Here is a 25,183-nt window from a genome sequence, read left to right as displayed (position 1 = left end):
TTATACTGAGAGGACAAATGATTCTGCACAGAGACACATATTCATTATGCTAAGGTAGAATCTCCCAGTTACTATTGTTAACTGTTTCTCTCCATCCTATTCCCTTCTCCATGATATTTACTCTATTTTTAATCTTTCACCCTATCCCTTCTCAAAAGTAATTTGCTTCTGATTGCCCCCTCCCCCAATGTGCCCTCCCTTCTTTCACCCCTCCCTCCTTATCCCCTGCCCCTCCTACTTTCCTTCAGGGTTAGGTAGATTACTCCATCCAATTGAGTGTGTATGTTATTCCCTCCTTGAGTCAACTCTGATAAGATTAAGGTCTTTGAGACAATTCTGATGAGTGATAAAGTTATTTGCTTCTATTTGCTCACTCCTAATGAGTGCTCATTTACTGCCCTGCTCCTCCCCCATCACTCCCCCATTCCATAGGCCCTTTCCTGTTTCTTTCATGTAGGATTTCACCCCATTCTACCTCTCCTCTTCCCACTACCCCAGTACAATCCTCTTACCCTTCAATTTTACCCTAGAGATGTCATCATGGGGCAGCTAGGTGACACAGTGGACAAAACACCCACCCAGGACCCAGGAGGACCCTAGCCCAAATCCTTCCTCAGACACAAGACACTCACCCACTGTGTGACCCTGGGTATGTCACCCAACTCCAACCACCCCAAACACAAAAAAAAGATAAAAAATAAATGCTTTACAGATATCATCCCTTCATAATCAATTCCCACCTGTGCCCTCTGTCTAAATTTATTTCTATCATCTGCCCGAATACTGAAAAAGTTTTTATGAGTTAGACGTATCATGTTCCCATGTAGGAATGTAAACAGTTTAACTTTTTAACATCTATCTTAATTTCTTTTTCCTGTTTACCTTTTTGTGCTTCTCTAGGGTCTTGTATTAGACAGTCAAATTTTCTATTCAGTAGGTCTTTTCATCACAAATACCTGAAAGTCCTCTTTTTCATTGAAGTCCCATTTTTTCCTCTGGAAGATTACACTCAGTTTTGCTGGGTAGGTGATTTTTGGTTGTAATCCTAATTCCTTTGCCCTCTGAAATATCATATTCCATGCCCTCTGATCCTTCAGTGTAGAAGTTGCTAGATCTTGTGCTATCCTGACTGTGGCTCCACAGCACTTGAATTGTTTCTTTCTGGCTGCTTGCAATATTTTTTCCTTGACCTGGGAGCTCTGGAATTTGGCTATAATATTCCTGGGAGTGTTCATTTTGGGATCTCTTTCAGGAGGTGATTGGTGAATTCTTTCAATTTCTATTTTGCCTTCTGCTTCTAGAATATCAGGGCAATTTTCCCTGACAATTTCCTGGAAGATGATGTCTAAGCTCTTTCCTTGATCATGGTTTTCAGGTAGTCCAATAATTTTCAGATTATCTCTCCTGTATCTATTTTCCAGATCATCTGTTTTTCCAAGGAGATATTTCACATTGCCCTCTATTTTTTATTCATTTAGATTTGCTTTATTGTGTCTTGATTTCTCATAAAGTTATTTGCTTCTATTTGCTCACTCCTAATTTTTAAGCAATGGTTTTCTTCAGAGAGCTTTTGTATCTCCTTTTCCATTTGGCCAATTTGGCTTATCAAGCTGTTGACGTTTTTTTCATGACCCTCCTGTATCATTCTCATTTATCTTTCCATTTTTTCCTCTACTTCTCTTACTTTATCTTCAAAGTTCTTTTTGAGTGCTTCTATGGCCTGAGACCAATTCATATTTTTCTTGGAAACTTTGGATATAGGAGCCCTGATATTGCTATTGTCTTCTGAGGATGCACCTCAATCTTCCTAGTCAGTCAAGAAACTTTCTATGGTCCACATCTTTCTCTGCCTGCTCATTTTGCCTTGCCCCCTGTTTCTTGGCTTTTAACTCCTTAAAGTGGGGCACTGCTTCCAGGAAGTACTGTCCCAACCTTGGGCGGGGGGGAGGTCTAAGGTGGTATGATTTAAGGAGGGGCAGGTTCTTCACTCACCTGGCCTGTACTCTGATCTGTAGATAACCCCACACCAACTTGCTAATTAACCAGGCAGCAAAATTTTGTGTGCTGTGGTTGTTAGCTCTGATGAGCCTGTGCCCCTCCCCCACCTGGGCCACCTCCATTCAAGCCTACTTCCTAGTTTCCAGCAGGAGTGAAACACTCAAGTTCTGCCTCAGCACCAGAAGAGACCCCTGTAATCTCCCTGTGGCCAACCACTCAGCCTCACCAGACTATGAGCTTAGTTCCAGAAGATACTGGCACTACAGCTGATTCAGAGGCTCCAGGGGTCTTTTTCTCTGGCACAGCCTGCCTGGGACTAGATCTGTGTCAACCTGACCGAAGGGTTGGCCTCCACTCCCACCCTGGCACAGCAGCCCCCTCCTTCCAACCTTCGAAGCTGTCTTTGGCTGGAAAATTATCTCAGCCCATTCTTTTGTTGGTTCTGCTCCTCCAGGAATTTCCCTATGGCATTATTTGGAGGTTTTTTGGAGCAAGCGTGTTGTGAGTCCCAAGAGCTTACTGCATTTTTCTAGGCTCTTTTTTTGATCATGGCTTTCAGGTAGTCCAGTAATTTTCAAATTATCTCTCCTGGATCTATTTTACAGGTCAGTTATTTTTCCAATAAGACATTTCACATTGCCTTCTATTTTTTTATTCTTTTGGTTTTGCTTTATTGTTTCTTGATTTCTCATAAAGTCATTAGCTTGGGGCAGCTAGGTGGCACAGTGGATAGAGCACTGGCCCTGGATTCAGGAGGACCTGAGTTCAAATCCGGCCTCAGACACTTAACACTTACTAGCTGTGTGACCCTGGGCAAATCACTTAACCCCAATTGCCTCACCAAAAAAAGAAAGAAAGAAAGAAAGAAATGAATAAAGTCATTAGCTTCCATTTGCTCAAGCCTAATTTTTAGGGAGTTATTATCTTCAGAGAGCTTTTGTACCTCCTTATCCATATGGCCAATTAAGCTTTTTGTAGCTTTTGGTACCTCTTTTACCATTTGGTCTAGTCTGTTTTTTAAAGTTTTATTCTCTTCAGTATTTTTTTGTCTCCTTTACCAAGCTGTTGACTTTTTTTTCATGATTTTCTTGCATCACTCTCATTTCTCTTTCCATTTTTTCCTCTACCTCTCTTACTTTATTTTCAAAATCCCTTTTGAGCCATCTATGGCCTGAAATCAATTCATATTTTTCTTGAAAGCTTTATATGTAGGAGCTTTGACTTTGGTATCTTCTTCTTAGTGTGTATTTTGATCTTCCTTGTCACCACAGAAACTTTCTATGGTCAGATTTTTTTTCTGTTTGTTCATTTTCATAGCCTATTACTTAACTTTTAACTCTTTGTTAAAGTGGGGCACTGCTTCCAGAGTGGAGGGTGCACTATCCCAAGCTTCAGGGAGTTCGTGCAGCTGTTTTCAGAGATACTTCTAGGAAATGTAAATTTTTCATTCTTCCAAGGTGGTATGACTTAAGGAGAGGTATGTTTACTATAAGGCGAGGTATGTTTACTATTCTCCTGGCCTGCTTTTGTGCCCTGGAACTTTGAACAGAGTTCCACTTCACTGTGGCTGCAAGCCCTGGTGTGTTTGTGCTTCTCCCAGGCCTGGGACCACCACCCAAGACTGTGACCTGGATTTGAGTATGGGCAAAACAACAGAGTCCAGCCATGGTTTTAACAAAGACCACTGCGCCTCTTAGCTGCCCCCACCCCCACCCCCAGTTTATTCTTAAGGAGGAGAAAAATCTTGGGAGAAAGCTAAATGTGGAGACAAGGGGAAAATTATGAAGGGAAAACTAAATATGGAGAAAAAGAGAAATATGGGAAGAAGATCTGTGTTGACCAGTGGTATCAAACTCAAGTAGAAATGGGGGCTACAACCCATCCATAACTATCCCTGTGGTCTACATATTAATTTTGAAAACTACATGTTAACAGTATGTACTATTGTATTTTTACTTATTTTGCTAAATATCTCCCAATTACATTTTAATCTGGTTTGGTGGCACTTGGGAACAGCTATCAGGTCACATATTTGACACCTCTAGCGTAGAGCAATGATAAGGATGATGCATTAGACCTGACAAGAGGCAAAGAATGTCTATACTAGGGTATGGGTATTGATTCCTTGGTTCACATATTATCAAACAGTTGAAACCTTTCCCATTCTACTGCCTCTTTTATTTACATGGTTTCAATTCTGACTCATGTGATTTAATTTATAGTTCCTAGCACTGCTTTCCAATTATGTATCAACAGTTGCCTTCAGCATACTTAACATTTTTATCAAAAACTTGGTTGAAGGTATATATGCCATGCTTTTCACATTTATGGATGACATAAAACCAGAAGGGTCAGAGATCATGGGAGTTGGTAAAATCAGGATCTAAAAAACAAAAAATCTTTACAGGTAAGAACACTGGATAAAATCTAGTAAGATGAAATATATATTTGGGTTCAAAATGTCAACTTTCACAAGCACAAGATGGAGAAGGCATGGCTATATAGAGTTTGAGAATGATTTGAAGATTTTAGTGAATGATAAACTTAATATGTATGAATCATAGGAGCAAATTAGAGGCAGCTAGGTGACACCTAATGGATAGAACACTGGGCCAGGAGTCAGGAAGACCTGAGTTCAAATCCAGTGTCAGACACTTACTGGCTGTGTGACCTTGAACAAATCACTGTTTGTCTCAGTTTCCTCATCTGTAAAATAGGGATAATAGCAACTATCTGACAGAACAACTATTGTGAACATCAAATGAAATAATATTTGTAAATAAGTACTTAGCATCATGTCTAGCACAAAGTAGGTGCTATATAACTACTTAGTCACTTCTTTCTTTTCCCTTCCCCCACTGTAATTTAGCTCTCAAAAAAACTAATTTGATTTTAGGCTATATTAAGTGAGGCAGGTGTCAAGAAAATGAGTTTGAGTCCCATTTCAAAATATTTGTGTGACTGACCCTGTACAAACCAGTTAACTTTTCAGCCTCAGTTCCTTCATCTATCAAGTTAATAACAATTTGAATTTGATAGACTCTAAAGTCCCTTCTGGCTCTAAATCTATGATCTTGTGACTAACATGATGGTCATTCTGCTGTTCTCTGGGCTAGCTGGGCCGCATCTAAAGTATTTTGTCCAGTTTGGGTCAACATATTTTAAGAAAGATTATAGGGTCAGGGACAAGATGGCAGAGAGAAGCCAGGAAGTTGCCTGAGCTCTTCCCAGTTTCCCTCAAAAATAATGTTAAATCAAACCTCCAAACATTCTGGAATGACAGAACCCACCAAAAGACAGAATGAAACAATTTTTCAGCTCAGGTAAGTTCTGTCTCACAGTCCAGCACAAGCAGTGTCCAGGATAGCCAGTGGGAAGCTCTTAGCCACAGCAAAGATAAGCACCTGAGGCCCCTTGGTTTTGCCTCAGCAGGCTAGTGGCATGGCAGACCAGCTGTGAGGCCTCCAGCCCTATCAGCAAACTGCCAGCCCAGGAACTAGGCACCACAGGTGCAACTAGGTCAGGCCACCCCAGAACAGTGGGCAAGCCACAAGCACCAGAGGCCCCAGCTCCAAAAGCCACTGAAGAGGCCCCTGGCCTCCCAGTGCAATAAGCTTGGGACGGTACAAGATGTCATCTCAATTTTCAGACCTAAACCCTTAATTCTACCTTTTCACTTTTTAATAAATCATGTTATCATCTTTCCCTCACATCTAGTCTCAGATTTCTATTAGTTGCTTCTCTAGGTTAGATACCAAAAGAAGAGAAATTTTATTCAGAAAGTTATTGTTTTCTAAAATTAATTTATGTGGAGACCATCCAAAATGGCAGAGTAGGGAAAAGCAGTATAGTCCAGTTCTACCTCAAAACCATTCCTACAAACAGCTAAGAAGTACATCAAACTGAGTCCTGATAAAGAAATCCAAGGAAAAAATCACAGGGAACAATTTTTTTTTTCTCCCTAGGTCAGTATGGAGAGGCAGAGGTCTTCAGAAACTGGGAACTGAGTCTAGCCTGGAGGATACCCATGGGTGAACAGAGCCTTCAGTGTAGGGACTGTGCTGGGGTCTGTTCCAGATCTAGCACAATTAGATCTATTGCTATACAGATAGCATGAGCAGGCACTGACAGTTCTGTTACTGGAATCCCAAAGATGGGTCATATATATCCAGTACACTGGATTTTGTGATCTGCAGTGTTGAAGAGAACAGTCAAATGATGCCATCACATTTGAAGATTTTAAAGTATCCCCAGTATAGTGCACAGCACAAAATAGGTACTTAAAAGTGGAATGGGAAAGCATTTATTGATCAATTACTATGTCCCAAGCAATGCATTAAATCCTGAAAATAGAAATAAAGAAACAAAACAGTTTTTGTTCTCAAGGAGCTCACATTCTAATAAGGGAAGACAACCCACATTGGAGGGTACCATTTTAGTATAAATTGAAAGGCCAGGTGGTCCTTCAGGCCCATTGACCATTCAGATAGAAATTCAAAATAAAAAGCAACAGGGCAGTTGCTAAGGCTTGATGGACCTGGGGAAGCAGAACCAATAATTATTAGGAAGTGGGATAGTGGACCTAAAAGTCTGAGTGGAGCAGGGTTTGGGCAATTAGCTCAGACAGGGGATGAGAAAGGTTAGCATCCTTCTGGAAAGGGGTGTCTAGTACCTGGTTGGAAATGGCAATGGGGGCTGGGACCTGGCAAGGGAAGGGTTCCCTAAGATTTGGTCCTTCAGGACAGCTGACAAGCTTGGCTTGATAAGCAATGGGGCCCATTTGTCATCTGTTTATTTTTAGCACATGCTTATTGGCTGATTTCCTTTTCTACAAAAATGTCCTTTCTATACCCTGTAGGGTTCAAGTCCCTCATTCTTTTTTTTTAATAACGATTTTTTTTTTTAGTGAGGCAAGTGGGGTTAAGTGACTTGCCCAGGGTCACACAGCTAGTAATTGTTAAATGTCTGAGGCCGGATTTGAACTCAGGTACTCCTGAATCCAGGGCCGGTGCTCTATCCACTGCGCCACCTAGCTGTCCCTTTAATAACGATTTTTAATTTTTTTGGTAAATTTTAAAATTTATTTTAAACTTAAATAGAAAATATACATATACACAACAGAGCATGAGAGGATTCAATATAAAACAATAAATGTCCATTTCAAGAAAGCCTATATAATAAATACTACACATTGTTTGCAAAACTGCCCAACTTTTATTTGCTTCCTTGTAGGTTTTCTTTTGTTATCTCCTGTGCACTTTTTACTTTATTTTTCCCCCTCTTTCCTTCTGTCCACCTTCCCCCTCCCCACCCATGAAGGCTACAATTAAATATGGATATATGTGTACATATATATCTATGAACATACACATATATGCTATATATATTTTTTTACTTTTTTGATTCAGGACATTTATTTTAACAAACAGTTGAATCCTCAAAATGAACTAGATGCTGTAACAGCTGCTCTCTTGGGTTTAGGTGTTCCTTCATGGAATCCATTCCTAAATCAGCGGTAGACAATTTTTAGGTGCCTCATTGGACCAGTACCAGTAGTGTTGCATCGATTAGCCTTTTCACTCCAATTATACTTTCTCTTGCATTTGGCAGGATACCAGTATTTGCCGAAGGTTGACTTCTGAAGATGGTATGCCTTAGAGCCACAGCGATGGCACAAAGTGTGCGTCGGCGCTTACCAAATGAAGACATTCCTTACCCCCGGGACCAAAGAGCTGTTATATAAATTACTGGGGGACTAGGCTGGGTTTTCTAAAATATTGCTACTTATAAATTAATGGCTATTGCACCAGTTTTGGCAGTAAGCATTTATTATTAATTAATATCACATATTAATAAAGTATAGGCTTCGTGTCTCCCTGGCTTCCCCACTAGTCACAGGCTTACAGGCCTAAATAATTACATACCCAGCATGGAAAGTAAAAGAGTCCCAGGAAGAAGAGAGCCAAGAGCCAAGAGATCAACCCTGGTGTGCACAGGGATTTTATCCTCTTTTTGGTAGAGGCAGGTTACCACACATTGATCTAAGCTAATTGGTTAGCATCATTCAGCTCCATTGATTGACATAATTTGGGGGAGGGGGGGGTTAGAGATCAAATTCCAACCATCTAGGTTTGCTTCTTCCCCTAGCTAATCAGAAGGATCAACCTGCATTTCTTTTGTTAAATTGAAGGCTCATCCTAGGCTGGTTTCTGGTGAGGGGGAGAGAGCAGCTAAAACTAATGTCTGGGTTTCTCCCAGAAATCCATTATTGATAATTATTTTCTCACAATACACATATACACTCAGGCACCTATATGTAAGAAAGATTGTACTATACTTATTTCCTCTTGTCATCTGTTTCTCTGAAGGCAGATAGCATTTTCCTTCATAAATCCAGGTCTTGCTATGTTTTTCTAAATCGACCAGCTCATCATTTTCTGCACCACAGCAATATTCCAATCCAATGATATCCTATCTGAGAGACTGTTGATGAAAGTTTCACCAATTTTCTGCATTCTTTCTATTCTTGGCTTCATAGGTTTTATTTATACAATAAAATTCCAACTTGAAGTAATCAAATTAAACATTTTACACTCCAACAACTCGCTCCCCTTCTAATAGTTTAAGGTTGATAGTACTGAATCTGCTTCTTTTGCATCTTTTCCCCCGGGTTTCTTTGAAATTCCTGGCCTTTTGTTCTTTGAATGGACTTTGTTATTAATTTTTTCTAACTCAGTAAGGTAATTTTTTAGTAATTAAATTGGGATGGCATTAAATAAATAGATTAGTTAAAATTGTCCTTTTTTAATATTGGCTTTGCCTACCCATGAACAATAAATATTACAGATCCCTAGTCTTGAGACTTCGAAACCCACTTTCATTTCTTATGCATTGTCACTAAAATTTTTTCTATTTATGCCTTGCTACCTCAACTAGATTTTAAGCCCCTGGGCAGCAGGGACCTTAACCTCACTTTGCTTTTGATCTGTTCTGCACATAGAAAGAACTACATTATGTATGCATTTAGAAACATTATAATTGCCTATTGGATTTGGAGTTGCAAGGTACTGCAGAGGCTGAGTGCAAGCCCAGAAAGTGGCTCAGGTTTGAAACTAACACCAAATGAGATAGATGCTATGGCACATTGCAGAGTTAACAAATGGAGGTTTATTTGGCCATTTGAGAACACGGTTTAGTGAAGATACAGCATTAATTCAGCTGTATGCTACTTTTCTGTACCAGTGTAGGTCATCTTGTTGGATGGGAGGAGCCTGAGGGAGGAGCCAAGTGACCTAGTTGATATACCCAGGCCACTCCAGCCTTTAATCTGAGCTAATTAAGTTTCCAGGACAGTTTCATTAACCTTTTAGAGAAAATAACTAGTCCAGCCCATATGTTGGGGAGCCCTGAAGTTATTTCTCCAGTCACAAAGGCCGTCTAGTCCACCACCACCCCTTACTTTAAACATAAGGAAATTATGACGTAGGGGGTACAGAGATTTGCTCAATATCACAGTTATACTAGTTACAAGGTTCACATCAAATTCTGGTTCCAAATTGAGTCCCTTTTCCACTGTATCCTTTTTATACTTGGCTTTGGGAAGGCAGGAGAGGCAGCTTTAAACCAACAACTAAAATGGTGGTGATGTGGGGAATCTTTATTTATTTTTGTTTCCTCACCTAAGGGAAGGGGGGCGGAGAAGGGACAGTGCTCTGACTCAAGAAATCCAGACCATATGAGTAACTTTTCTCCCTATCGTGTTTCACAGATGCCAACTCTAACCCAACATTGCTGTCTCTGGTATAGATCTAACAGATTTGGTCATTTTTACCACATCTAATACACTGGGCATGACTTTTATGTCTCAGATGATAAATTGGAACCTAGACTATTTTTAAAAAATGAAATGTAATTTAAAATATGGAACTCTTTTTTTAATCAATCCAGGATGAAGGCATACTTGTAATATTTGAAGATGACACAAAGTTGTGCAGTTTAGTTAATATGGTGATTGACAGGATCCAAAATATCTAAACAGGTACAATTGTGCAACTAAATGTGAAGTTTTACACTTGAGTTTTAAAAATCAGTTTCACAATTACAAGATGGGGTGGAGTGGCTAGATATCAGTGCATCTGAATAAGATCTGCAAGTCTTAATGAAATGCTAATGAGATAACACCACAGTGCTTTGCAAACTTAAAGCAAGATGAAATAACAGTTATTATCATTGTTGCTGTTGTTGTTGTTATTATGCACTGGGGAGGTAGGTAGGGCAGTGGATAGAGAGCACTGGGCCTGGAATTAGGAAAACCTGAATTTAAATCTGGTCTCAGACACGTATTAGCTATGTGATCCTGGGCATGTCATTTAATCCTGCTTGCCTTAATTTCCTCATATGTAAAATGAGCTGGAGAAGGAAATGAGAAATCATTCCAGTACACCTTTGCTAAGAAAACCTCATGGTGGAGTGGCAGCTAGGTGGTGCAGTGGATAAAGCACCAGCCCTGGATTCAGGAGGACCTGAATTCAAATTCGGCCTCAGACACTTGACACTGTGTCACTGTGTGATCATGGGCAAGTCACTTAACCCTCACTGCCCAGAAGAAAAAAACAAAACAAAACAAAAAATAAAAAAAATAAAGGACAATAATTCCACCTACCTCATAGGGTTGTTGTGAACCTCAAAAGAAAATAACACATAGAAAACATTTTTTAAAAAAATTCACAGGAAGACGTTAAGAGTCAGACACAACCAAAGCTCAATGAGTCAATATGACTAGGCAACTGATTATGACTAGGCAAGCTAATATGATTTTATGTTGCATTAATAGAGGTATAGTGTCCAGAAAGAGGGATATAGTTGTCCAACATCCAATAAACATTTATTAAATGCCTACTAGGTGCCAGGCACTATACTAAGTGTGGAGATGCAATTAATAAAAATAGTCCTTGCCCTCAAGAAACTTACAATCTAATGGGAGGAGACAAAAGATAGTGGGGAGGTACCTTTCACAGAGACATTTTGTTCCATGGAGTTGAAACCAGGAAGAGCAACAGATGTAGAGTGGAGTGGGCTGAAAAGTCCAGTTTTTGCCCCCTATAAAGGAAGGCATTGGAAGGAGTTTGGTTCTTCATCTGCCAGCCTTCCAATCAGAGGAAAGAGGCTGAGAGACAGGATGCAGCACGGTGATTAATTAGATGTGATGTGTTTCACCTAGAAGGGGCATCTTGTTGTGGAGTTGAAACTAGACACAACAGATGCAGGTTGTTTCTTTGTACTTTATCTTAGTCAGTGTTCCCCACTGTTTGAAGGAAGACCAGAAGCTCTGGCATGAGGGCTACTGAGCCCTTTTCAAGACTGCTTATTCACCTTAGGTGTCCAATTGTTCCCCAACTCTCACCTGTAGCTCTGAGAAGCTGTAACATGAGCGGGGGCCACAGCCCGTAGAAAAGCATCCTGGTAGACAAACTAAAACCAGGCTGAGGGTAACCAATGGGCCACAAACCCTTTGGTGAGTTAGGGGAGAGGACTACTCATACAAGTGAATACTTCCTCTGGCAGAATGGGTAGGTGAGAACAATTTGCTCCAATGACCATGAAGGAGGCTGAAGCAGGCACTGTGGAGCACTTATAGAGCCAGGTCAAACATCAAGAGAGGCCAAGGCCATCCATTGCATCCTGGGCCTTTACCAGTCATCCTGATTTTTGTTCTGCCAGTGGACCTTGATGATTTGGAAGGGGGGGGATTAACAGAAGAAAAACAAAGACTTAGAATCTAAGGGGGTACTTTACTTTGCATTATTAAATTAATGAATGACTGAACAAAGTTGTGGCATTTTAATGTGATAGAATATTATTTAACCATAGGAAATGAGGAAAGAGAATCCTGGAAAGTATGAGTAGATGTAGAGTTCTGGAAGTTGTGAGGGCCAAAATTTGATATATGGAGCATTATTTGGGTGACTCGCCAGAATACTGGGGTCCTGGAAATAATGAGGGACCTTTTAGGTTCACCCTCCCCTCTGAACTGCCCTTTTAAGATATTTCTCCCAGGCCAATAAGAAAGGAGCCTTTAAGCTTTAGTTCACAAAAGGTTCAGATTTTATTACTTGGAATTAAATTAAACAACAAAGGTAAAAACTAATAAAAATCTAAGATAAGGAAGTAGGAAAATAGAAAATACAGATAAATATTTTTCACTTTGAACTTACCTATGCAATCCCAGACACTTCCAATTAAGCTAGTTCAAAGGAATTTAGGGTTTTCTGTTATTAACTCACCAAACCCTGGACAGTCTACAGTTGCCTTCGCCTGCCAGGAAAAACAGCCACCTGAGACACAGAACTCACACCACCACGGAAAGGGGAGAAGTCTGAGAGAGTGAGTTCTGGAAGAAGCCTAGCATTCCAGAAGAACCTCCACCTCCCTTCAGGGAGTATTCAATCTTTCCTCCTCCAAAAGGGGAGGTCCTTCAAAAACTGCCTATGAAGAGTTCTCCTTCTGACCTCAGTTGCATACATAACCTCAGGGTGGGCCAGGTATGGCCCCTCCCAAATGAGTCAGCTAAAAACTGCAATATTAATCTTTACCACAAATAATTTTTACCACAAAGTAGAACTAGGAGAATGATTTCTACAAGTTCAGAAACATTATGAAGGAAAAAAACCCTTTGAAAAACTCAAGACTTCTGATTAGTACAATTATGAATGATGAACCTTGTTTCCAGAGGACCTATGATGAAGATGAAGCATGTTAGCCAAGTGATGGACACAAGGGCAGAGACATACATTTTTGGACATGAACACTATCTGGTATTTTTAACAGTATACTTTGTTTTTATTTCTGCAATAAAACAAACACTTCATAACAGTATAATAAAAATAGATTGCACATGAAACTGCAAAATTATTGCTATTCCTTTAAATATATAATAAAGTTATTATGTAAATTTCTTTTTTCTTCCCTTCCCACGCTAGAGATGGCTACCATTAGACACAGATATATATGTGTGTGTCTGTATTAGTATGTGTGTGTATGTGTAGAATTACTCTTTACATTTTCTTTTTGTCCTTTCTCTGGATGCAGATAGCATCTTTCTTCATATGTCTTTTAATTTTAAATTTATGTATTTATAATAGGTCAAAAATTAATTAATTGCGCCGTCGTTCTTAAAGCAATATTGCTGGTAACTGTATACAATGTTCTTTTGGTTCTGCTCACTTTTTGCTCTTCTCCATTTCATGCGTGTCTTTTCATGCCTTTCTAAGATTATTTAGCTCATCATTTATTTTTTTTTATTTTTTTTTTTTAGTGAGGCAATTGGGGTTAAGCGACTTGCCCAGGATCACACAGCTAGTACGGTTAAGTGTCTGAGGCCAGATTTGAACTCAGGTACTCCCGACTCCAAGGCCAGTGCTCTATCCACTGCACCATCTAGCTGCCCCTAGCTCATCATTTCTTATAGCATAATAGTATTCCATCACAACCATACACACCACAGCTTGTTCAGTCATTTTCCAATTGTTGGGCATTCCTGAAACTTCCAATTCTTTGCCACCACAAAGAGAGCTGCTATAAACATCCCATTCACATTCAAATTTATAATTACTATTTGTGAATTTTGATCCATATTATTTTTACTATTTTCTCTCAACTTCTCTTTTTACCCTATCCCTGTTACCTTATCTTCTCCCTCTCCACTTTCTTTTTTTTTTTAAGTGAGGCAATAGGGGTTAAGTGACTTGCCCAAGGTCACACAGCTAATACGGTTAAGTGTCTGAGGCTAGATTTGAACTCCGGTACTCCTGACTCCAGGGCCAGTGCTCTATCCACTTCACCATCTAGCTGCCCCTCCCCTCCACTTTCTATACCACCCACCCCTCCAAGATTTTCCCCTACCCTCTCCCCCAAAAGGGCTTTATTTTTTCCCCTTCCTCTTCCTCTTGATTTTTAATTGGAGGAATGAGAAAAAAGAAAGTTAGCAATTAATGAAACCCTCCAAAAGACCATTGTTAAAATGATAGCTAGTATGCTCTGAGGCTTCCAAAACACTTTACAAATTTTAACATCCCTGGGAAATAGTCCTATTATTATCTGCATTTTCAGAGGAGGAAAAGTAAGGTAGAAAGAGTTTGAGTGACTTGTCCAGGATCATACAGCTAATAAATGAGGCTAATTCTGAACTAAGCGTTCTAGACTTCAGGCCAACGCTCTACCCACTGTTCCACCAAGGTACCTCAGAATGCAGAGAAGAGAACAGAAGAAGCTTAGACAATAGGCACCGTTTTGAAACTAGCGTAGAATTTGTTACTTTTTTTTTCTTAAAGTAAGCGTTATAACATGGAGATGCAAGTTTTCATATAGAATCTTCTTGTATTTAGCTGTATGTAGAAAAATGCTTTGGGGAGCTAAGTTCAAAATTTTAAAAATAACCATTTTTAAAAGGATGGTTCAGTTTTAAAAATTGTCTCTTCATACTTTTGGCAGTTTTTTTACACCTGTGTTAAATCCTGCTCTCTCCTTTGCATAGTTCATTCAACCTCAAAAGCAAAATAAAAGTAAACCAAACAGCAACTCGCAGAGCCCAGAAATGAAAAAGGAGGGTATTCAGAAAAAAGAGGGGAGGGTGTTTCTTAGTAGGAAAAGCACAGGACTGCGAATTAGGACGTATATCTTCTAATTTCAGCTCTGCCACATAATTGCCTCTCCCGATAATTCTTTCCAATTAATTGGAATTCCTTAATCTGCTTCCCTGAAATAAGGGCGTCGACAAAAGGCATCAATAATACGTGGTTTTTGCTCGCTTGTTCGGTTTGGTTTTTAAAGACAGCTGAGAATCTCTGATCTCCGGGACTCGTTCAGCTGTTTCGCCCCCCTCCCCCTTCCCCCAGGTTGTCTCCAGGCTCCGCTCAAGGCACATCCAGCAAAGAGGGGAGTGGGAGAGCTTTGCGACTTCTCCAGCTTCCATTACCAGACTCTAATGAGTTCACACAACGTGTGTGATGTGGGATTTTGTTTTACGTGGATTTTTGGAGGGAACGCGCTCCGGGGGGGGCCGCTCGTCGGAACTGAGCGAGCATCTCCCTGAGGCGCGTCGGGCGGCCCGAGAACATCACGGAGAAGCCGAGGCCACCCGGCTTCCTGGGGAGGACACGGAAGTGATTGTAGGGAGGAAGAGAAGCCGGAGACACATTTCCGCCCGCTGCTTATTTCACGCCCCGCTAAGTCCCCGCGTGGTAGCCTTCAGCCTCGAGAGGCTGGGTCGGTGCTTGTACTAGTACCCCCAGCTCCCGCCTGGTCCCCAGGAGGAGAGACGCTCTTCTTTGTCTTCTTACTCCTCCCCGGGGGCTTGCCCCGAGAATAGGTGAGTAGAGCCCTAGAGTTCTGGTCCCAGAGTCCAGGCTGACCCTCCCCTCCCCGCTCCCGGTTTTTAGGGTCCGGTCGGGGCTGTGGCCCCGCGCCCTTGCGCGTGCGCCGTCCTGCGGTCCCTTACTCGTTGGGTTGCTCTCGCTGTGGGGTATCTGCTTGGGACCGCCCAGGTGCCATCCGGCGGATCCCCCGCAGGGTTGCCGGGGTGCAAGGGCCGGGGGCGGGGGGGGGGAGGGGCGCTGCAGCCGCCGCCTAGTCTTGCTTGCTTGTTAAAAGTTCGCGGCGAGGGCGGGGAGGGGCGGAGTTGGGAGTCCTGGGACCCCAGTGAATTTGATACCTGGCCTCCCCCCTTCCCAAATGACCTGGGCTGGACGAGTGACTTCTTCTGGCCCTGGGCCTCAGTTTTGTGATTTATAAAATGGGAAAGTAGAACTAACTAGAAGTTCCCATGAAGCCCGAAGTCTGGGAAGTTAGTTAAGAACTTGTGTTCCTTAAGTTCAAAAAACATAAAAGTCTTACACAAAAACATAGCAATAGAAACTGGAAGTTCAATTCCCTTGTTTATGTTTTGTTATGCGGGGCAATGAAATTCCTCCGTTTTTAGGGATAAGGACAGAATTAGTGATTTTTATTGCTGTTATGGACATCCTTCCCCCACCCCCCTTCTGATTCAGACCTATGCTTTCTCTGTAATGTGTAGGTTTAGAAGAAGAGATTGTTAACTTTTTTTGTGTTTTGGAACCTTTGTCTGTCTAGTGAAATCTATAGACCCCACCCATCTCAGAATAATGTTTGTAAATGTATAAAAAGTACACTGCATTGCAAGACATCTATTATGTTGAAATCAGTTGTATTTTTTTTAACCTGGGAAGACTTGCATGAATTGACAAAGTGAAGTGAGCAAAACCAGAAGAAAACTGATCAATTATGATTGATGATCCAAGAGCCCCAAAGGACTTATGATGGAAACTCGCTCTCCACCTCCAGAAAACTGATGGACTCTGAGTGAAGATTGAAGTACAATTTTTTTCACATATTTTTCTTGTTTTTTTTTTCTTTTTGCAGCACGGACAACATGCAAATATATCTTGCTTGATTTCACATGTATAATTGCTATGTTGCTTACCTTCCTGAAGGATGGGGGGAGGGAGAAAAATTTGAGCTTAAAATTTTTTAAATGTTACAAATTTATAAAATAATATAAAATATATTTTATACACTTATGCCATATGAGATAAAATAAATTTATATAAAATATAAATAAATACCTTTTTAAAAGTTAAAAAAGTTGTGTTGCTATGGACATTCAAAAAAGAAAGAAAAAATTTTTTTAAAAACCCTCACCTACCTGTTAAGAACCTCTGTTTTGGAAAGATGTGTAATGCTAATGTTCAGTCCTTTCTGACCCTTTGTGATGCTGTTTGGGGTTTTCTTGGATAAGACTTGCCATTTCCTTCTTCAGCTCATTTTACAGATGAGGAAACTGAGGCAAATGGGATTAAGGGACTTGCCGAGAGTCACATAGCTGATAAGTCTGAGGACAGATTTGAACTCGGGGAAGATGAGTCCAAACCAAGTGCTCTATTCACTGTGCCACCTCCGTGCATCTCTAATGGTACCTACCCCTTGGCAAAGGTGAAGGAATCTGGCCAATGTAGGAATTTGCTTTGCTTGACTTTGCATATGTGTAAAAAAGTTTTTTGTTTTTTTAACAAGAAGCAGTATGAAGGAAAGGAAATAACTGCTGGGTAAGTAGAAATTCAAAGAAAAGTAACAACTTCTCCTCGTTCCCCAGAAAAGTTACTTAGAGCCCTGGAGAGTGAAGTCATTTTGCCCAAGGTCACTCAGCTGGTCAGAGTTAAGGTTTGAAATTGTTTTTCCAGGGCCAGGGCCAGTCCTAGGAGATTCAGAAATCTAGTGATTTTCCTGAGGTCACACATCTTTTTAAAGATAAAAAGGACTGAGACCCAGCTCTCCCAACTCCCATTTACCAGTGCACTTCTGCTTCTTGTGTTGGTGGGTATTCCCAAAGGGAAGTGGTGCAGAAGTGGAGGCTAGGGTATTAGAGATGAAAGGAGGGAAAATTAAGCAAGATTGCTTTACAGCTTCTGAGAGGGTTTGCGGAGTGCTGTTTCAGCGTTTTGTTAGAAATGTGTCAAAAAAAAAAAAAAACAATTTTTTTTAATGTGTTTTCCCAGAAGTTTAGATACATATACCATAATACATCATGATACCTACTTTAAAAAGTATTATTCAGGCCTCTGTTCTCAGCTTTAATATATTGTTATTGTCCATTTTTCAGTTGTGTCTGTTTCTTATGACCCTATTTCGGGTTTTCTTGGCAAAGACTACTAGAGTCATTTGTGATTTCCTTCTCTAGTTCATTTTACAGATGAGGAAACTGAGACAAACACGGTGAAATCAAACTCAGATCTTTCTGATTCAGGCCCAGCACTCTACTACTACAACACTTGCTGTCACCCAATCTTATTTTTTTAAATTTTTTTGTGGGGCAGTGAGGGTTAAATGACTTGCCCAGGGTCACACAGCTAGTAAGTGTCAAGTGTCTGAGGCTGGATTTGAACTCAGGTCCTCCTAAATTCAGGGCCAGTGCTTTATCCACTGTGCTACCTAGCTGCCCCTGTCCACCCAATCTTAAACTAGGTTATTATTCATTATTAATATTTAGCAGTGCATCTTGAGTGGTGCAGTGGATAGTTTGCTGGGCCTGTAGTCAGAAAATTTATTTTTCCCGAGTTCAAGTCTGGCCCTCGGATGCTACCTGTGTAACCTGGGCAAGTCCCTTACCTTGTTTGGCCTCAGTTTTCCTCATCTGTAAAATGAGCTAGGGAAGGAAATGGCAAACCTCTCCAGTAGCTTTGCCAAGAAAACCCCAAATGGGGTCATGAAGAGTTAGATACGCCTAAAAAAAATAATGCTGAATAAGAACAACATAGGATCAAGAGCCAAAATGATTTCTATAAAGGCTATAGGAATTTGGAGAGAGAGGACCTCAGGACAGCTAGATGGCGCAGTGGATAGAGCACCGGCCCTGGAGTCAGGAGTACCTGAGTTCAAATCCGGCCTCGGACACTTAACACTTACTAGCTGTGTGACCCTGGGCAAGTCACTTAACCCCAATTGCCTGACTAAAAAAAAAAAGAAAAAAAGAAAAAAAAAAAAGAGAGAGGACCTCAGTGTGACTTCAGAGTCACCCAGAGTTTGCTGAGCATTATTTTAATGTCTTATCTCCTAACCTGAATTCTGTGTTGTTTTTAATTAATTGGTTTATTGGTACTGGCTTTTAAAAAAACCCAATTTTTCAGAATTCTAAAGGACCCATGGTGAAAAATGCTATCCACCTTCAAAGAACTGAAGAACTCTGAATGCAGAATGAAGCATACTTTTTTGCTTTCTTTATTTTTCATGGGAGTTCTTTTTTGTCTTTTTTTTGCAACATGCTTAATACAGAAATATGTTTTTCATGATTTCATATGTATTATTGATATCAAATTGCTTGCCTTCTCAAGGAGGGTAGAAGGGAAAGAGAAATCAGAACTTCAAGTTTTAAAAAATTAATATTAAATTTTTGTGTGTGTAATTAGGAAACACTGAATGAAACAAATAAAAATATATAGAAAAAAATGTGTCGGTCCTGTATGATTTAGAAGTTGGTGGTAAGAAGCATATTGGGAGTTGTTCAAATCTCCCCTGAGTTTGTGCATAACATACTATAAACTTTGGGTTGCCTATCAGAGGACACTAGCACACAGAATGTTATTCACCTTCTACCAGTAATGCAGAGGTTGTGATTTGTTGTTTCAGGGTAGAAGATGTCCATGGATGTAACCTTCCTAGGGACGGGCTCTGCATACCCGTCACCCACCAGGGGAGCCTCTGCAGTAGCTCTCCGATGTGAAGGTGCCTGCTGGCTCTTTGATTGTGGGGAAGGAACACAAACACAGTTCATGAAAAGCCAACTTAAAGCAGGTCAGTCAGTCAGTGTATCTTGAGTGCTTTTCTTATTCGTGAGAATCTCTTGAAATCCCATCATTTTGCCTTTTTTTGAGATCCTTTAATCTGGTCCCATCTTACCTATTGGGACTTCTCTCTCATTCACCAAATATTTATTGAGTGCTTATTACCTGTGAGACACTTTGCCCTGTTACTTGGGAATATGAAGATGTATAAGAAAGTTCCTGACGTTAGAGAATTTCCTTGAATAAATACAATAATAAGTTGATTTTGATCATTGTAATGAGAATGATAAAAATGTCGAGGCATAAATGCCTGTATCTGAGGCAGTTGGGAAGCCTTCATAGGAAAGTGGATTTGTACTGGGCTTTAAAAATATATAGGATTTTGATGGGTGAAAATTTTAATTTAATTTTTTTTAGTCAATTTGCTCCCTCCTTCCACCTCCTCCCCAATCCATTGAGAAGACAAAAAATATGATACCCATTATGCATACATAGTCATGTAAAACATTTCCACATTACCTATGTCCCCTGGCCCCCCCACCCAAACACAAGAAAAATAGTGAAAAGGAAAAAAAAAATACATTTCATTGTACATTGCTGAGTCCAGTTTTCTGTCTAGAGGATAGCCTTTTATGTCACGAGTCCTTTGGAAGTGTAGTGGATCATTGTATTGATTAGAGTAGCTAAGTCTTTCACAGTTGATTTTCCTTATAGTATTGCTTATTACTGTGTAAATTGTTCTTCTGGTTCTGTTCACTTTGCATCAGTTCATATATGGCTTCCCAGGTTTTTCTGAAACCATACCCTTCATTACTTCTTACAGCACAATCATATACCACATATATACTCATGCTACAACTTGTTCATCCATTTGGTTTCAAATTCTTTGCCACCACAGAAATTGCAGCCATAAATATTTTTGTACATATAGGTCCTTTTCCCTTTTCTTTGATCCCCTTGAAGTATAGACTTAGTAATAGTATTGCTGGATTAAAGAGTGTACACTTTTATTGCCCTTCGGGCGTAGTTCTGTATTGTTCTCCAGAATGGTGGGATTGGTTCACAGTGGCACCAACAGTGCTTTCTTATACTTATTTTCCCACTGTAGGGGCCAAATTTAATATGGGGAGAGTTAAGGGGGCGACTCACTGTAATATTGGGGTTCAGAAAATAATGAGGGACCTCTAGGTCCAAAGCATCCTCCCCTCTGAACTGCCCTTTTTAGTTATTTCTCCCAGACCAATAAGAAAGGAGCTTAACAGCCTCTTTTCCACAAACAAATCAGATTTTATTAATGAGAACAAAATACACAGTAAGGTGAAATTAATAAAGTCAAGGACAAGGGAATAGAGAAAAGAAAAATGGATAATCTCCCTGACTCTACAAAAGCCTATACAATCCCCAAACTCACTTCCGGACTCGTTTTATTAACTCACACCTGGGGTCTGTAGCTTTCAATAGGAGACAGCTGTGCAGCCCAGCACCGACAGGAAAGAGCCTCCCAGAAAACCCACTGGAAGGGCCACAGGAAAGCCGACCAGAAAAGGAGCCCACAGGACAAACTGACAGGAAAAGAGCTCTCCCCTCAGCGAGTATTCCTTTTTCTACTTTTACTCTCCCTCCTCCGAAAGGGAGGTCCTTCAAGCTTGGATCAGAGAGTGGTTCTTCTGCTGACATCAGCAGCATACCACTCAGGACAGGACAGGTGTGACCCATTATCCAATTATCCCTAGTTGGTTTCCCAAACAGTACTAGGTCATTCAGGTGGGACCCCTAGGCACCTCTCAAATTCCATTATTTTACCACACCACATTCTCTCCAGCATCTGTCATTTTACTTTTCTGCCATCTAGTATTCTCTAGGAGTAGCATCATATCTTCTGCAAAAAGTACTTTCCTGTTTTCGTAGAAATTTTTGTTGAATAGTGAGTTCTTGTCCCAATAGCTGGGGACCTCGGTTTTATCAAACACTAGGTTACTGTGCTCATTAACTTCTTTATATTGTCTACCTAATCTATTCCATTGATCAACCACCCTATTTCTTAAAGAGTACCAAATTGTTTTGATAATTACCCTTTTGTAATATAGTTTGAGATCTAGTACTCAAAGGCTGTCTTCCCTTTTTTTTATAATGGATTCCCTTCATATTCTTGACCTTTTGTTCCTCCAGATGAATTTTGTTATAATTTTTTCTAGCTCTTTCAATATTTCTTTGGTAGTTTGATTGGTATGGCACTGAATTAGTAAGTTAACAGATAAAATTGACATTTTTATTGTATTGTCTGGACTTATGCACAAGCATTTAATATTTCTTCAGTCATTTAGATCTGTCTTTATTTGTGTGAAGAGTGTTTTGTAATTGTATTCACATAATTGCTCTGTGTGTCTTGGCAGGTGGACTCCTAAGTATTTTCTACTGTCTATAATTATTTTCCATTTCTTCCTGCTGGGCTTTAGTGGTCATGAATGGAAATGCTGATGATTTGGGTGGGTTTATTTTATATCCTGCAACTTTGCTAAAGTTGTTAATTGTTTCAATTAGTTTTTTAGTCATATCTTTAGGATTGTCAAAGTATGTTATCATGTCTTCTGCAAAAAGTGATAATTTTCTTGTTGTCTATGCTTATTCAACTCCAATTTCTTTTTCTTGTCTTACTGCTATAGCTAGCATTTCTTAACTTTTTACAAAAATAAACATTTTTATTTGAAGTTTTGAATTCCAAATTCTATCCCTCCTTTCCTCTACTTTCCCCCTCCCTGAGGTGGTAAGCAATCAGATATAGGTTATACACGTGCAATTATATAACCATATTAATCATTTTGTAACCTTTTTTGGGGGTGGGGATGAGGCAGTTGGGGTTAAGTGACTTGTCCAGGGTCACACAGCTAGTTAAGTGTCAAGTGTCTGAGGCTAGATTTGAATTCAGGTCCTCCTGAATCCTGGGCCAGTGCTCTATCCACTGTACCACCTAACTGCCCACATATGAATCATTTTGTACAAGAAAACTCAAATGAAATATAAAAGAAGTGAAAAATAGTATGCTTGAGTCTGTGATCAATCAATATCAGTTCTTTCTTTGGAGGTGGATAGTATGCTTCATCGTTAGTCCTTTGGAATTGTCTTGGATCATTGTATTGCTGAGATTAGTTAAGTCATTCAAAGTTCTTCATAAAACAATATTGCTGTCACTGTGCACAGCGTTCTCCTGGTTCTGCTCACTTTACTATACATCAGCTCATACAAGTTTTTCCAGACCTTTCTGAAGTTATCCTGCTTGTTGTTTCTTATAGCACAATAATATTCCATAACAATCATATACCACAGCTTATTTAGCCATTCCCCAATTGATGGGGATCCTTTGATTTCCAATTCTTAGCCATCACACACAAAAAGCTGCTATGAATATTTTTGTACAAATAGGTCTTTTTCTTTTTGGGGATGTCTGTGGGATATAAACCTAGCAGTGGTATTATTGTTTTATAGCCCTTTGGGCATAGTTCTAGAATTTTATTTTTTTTCCTAATTACATATATAAACAATTTTTTACAATTGGGTTTTGTTTTTGTTTTTTCAGGGCAATGAGGGTTAAATGACTTGCCCAGGGTCACACAGCTAGTAAGTGTCAAGTGACTGAGGCCAGATTTGAACTCAGGTCCTCCTGAATCCAGGGCCAGTGTTTGGGCATAGTTCTAAATTGCTCTCCAGAATGGTTGGATCAGTTCACAACTCCACCAATAGTGGATTAGCAATGCACTGTTGGTGGAGCTGTGAATTGATCCAACCATTCTGGAGAGCAGTTTGGAACCATGCCCAAAAGGCTTTGAAACTGTGCATAACCCCAGTGCAATGGTACAGAAGAGTTCCAGGGGGCTCATGATGGAAGAGGATCTCCAAATCCAGGGGGGAAAAAAAAAGAACCGTGGAGTATAGATGCCGATTGAAACGTATTATTTCTTTTGTTTTTGGTGCTGTTGTTTTTCTATTTTGAGGTTTTTCCTCATTGATCTGATTTTTCTCTTATAACATGACTAATGCAGAAATATGTTTAATGTTATTATATATATATATACATACATATATATATATACATATATATATACATATATATATATATATATATATATATAAACCTATATCAGATTACCTGCTGTCTAGGGGAGTGGGGAGGGAGGGGAGGGAGGGAGAAAAATCTGAAATTGGAAAGCTTGTGTAAACAAATATTGAGAACTATCTTTACACGTAACTGGAAAAAAAAATAAAATACTTTTATCAGAAAAAAAAAAAGAAACTGCATACTCTTTAACCCAGCAATACCACTACTAGGTCTGTATCCTAAAGAGAAAAGGGAAAAGGACCCACATATACAAAAATATTTATAGCTGCTCTTTTTGTGGTAGCAAAGAATTAGAAATTGAGGGGATGCCCATCAATTGGGGAATGGCTGAACAAGTTGTGGTATATGAATGTAATGAAATACTATTGTGCTATAAGAAATGATAAGCAGATGGATTTCAGAAAAACCTGGAAAGACTTATATGAACTGATGTATAGTGAAGTGAGCAGAACCAAGAGAACATTGCACAGTATCAACATTTTGTGATCATCAATTGCGATGGACTTGGCTCTTTCCTACAATGCAGTGATCCAAGACATTGTCAAAAAACTTATGGTGGAAAATGCTCTCCACATTCAGAAAAAAACTATGGAGTCAGACTGCAGACTGAAGCATACTATTTTCACTTTTGTTGTCGCCTTATTGTTATTGTTCTTGTTTATTTTTTCTTGAGTGTTTTCTTTCCTTTTGTTCTGATTAATGTGGAAATATGTTTAATACGATTGTAATGTATCACCTAAAAGACAACAACAACAGACTTTTATGTCCTGAAGCTCAGGCCAGTCACTAACTACATGCAAGCCCCAGAGATATTAGTCATATTGTAAAAGAAGAATTAGAATGAAACCAAAACCCCCTTAAATCAATAGAGTGGCATCCCAGTTTTCCCACATCCCCTCCAACATCCAACATTTTCCTTTTTTGTTATATTTGCCACTGTGATAGGTGTGAGGTGGTACTTCAGAAATGTTTTAATTTGCATTTCTCTGGTCAATAGTGATTAAGAACATTATTTCATATGACTAGATTGCTTTGATTTCTTTCTCTGAAAATTGCCTGTGCATATCCTTTGACCATTTATCAATTAGGGCATGACTTATATTTTTATAAATTTGATTCAGTTCTCTATATATTTGAGAAATGAGGCCTTTATTAATGATACTTGTTGCAAAAATTCTTTCCCAGTTTTCTTCTTTCCTTATAATTTTGGTTACATTGGTTGTGTGTGTGTGTGTGTGTGTGTGTGTGTGTGTGTGTGTGAAAGTTTTAAAATTTTATATAATTAAAATTATCTTGTTTACATTTTGTAATGCTCTATATCTTCTTTGGTCCTAAATTCTTCCCTTGTCCATAAAGCCAACAGATAAACTTTTCCATGCTCTCTTCTTTTTTTTTTTTTTTTTTGGTGGGGCAATGGAGGTTAAGTGACTTGCCCAGGGTCACACAGCTAGTAAGTGTCAAGTGTCTGAGGCCGGATTTGAACTCAGGTACTCCTGAATCCAGGGCCGGTGCTTTATCCACTGCGCCACCTAGCTGCCCCCACCACCTAGCTGCCCCCTCCATGCTTTCTTAATTTGCTTATGGTATCACCCTTTATGCATAAATCATGTACCCATTTTGACCATATTTTAGTATATGCTGTGAGATGTTGGCCTATACCTAGTTTCTGCCATATTGTTTTCCAGTTCTCCCAGAAGTTTTTGTCAAATAATGCCTTTTT

The 25,183-nt window shown here is 39.7% G+C and overlaps 1 protein-coding gene across 1 annotated transcript in view; it reads left to right on the top strand.

Moving 5' to 3' along the window:
- The first annotated feature begins 14,946 nt into the window (after positions 1-14,946).
- ELAC1 (elaC ribonuclease Z 1) overlaps positions 14,947-25,183 on the top strand; it is a 31,059-nt gene continuing 20,822 nt past the window's right edge. Inside the window, exons 1-2 of the mRNA XM_043977597.1 lie at positions 14,947-15,364; positions 19,195-19,359. Of these exons, the coding sequence (XP_043833532.1) occupies positions 19,203-19,359 (157 nt within the window). The 5' untranslated portion in view covers positions 14,947-15,364; positions 19,195-19,202. The remainder of the gene's footprint in view (positions 15,365-19,194; positions 19,360-25,183) is intronic.

Source organism: Dromiciops gliroides, chromosome 1 (assembly GCF_019393635.1).
Source record: "Dromiciops gliroides isolate mDroGli1 chromosome 1, mDroGli1.pri, whole genome shotgun sequence".
Classification (NCBI taxonomy): domain Eukaryota; kingdom Metazoa; phylum Chordata; class Mammalia; order Microbiotheria; family Microbiotheriidae; genus Dromiciops; species Dromiciops gliroides.
The sequence above is the reverse complement of the archived record's forward strand: the minus strand, read 5'-3'. Positions and strand labels throughout refer to the sequence as shown.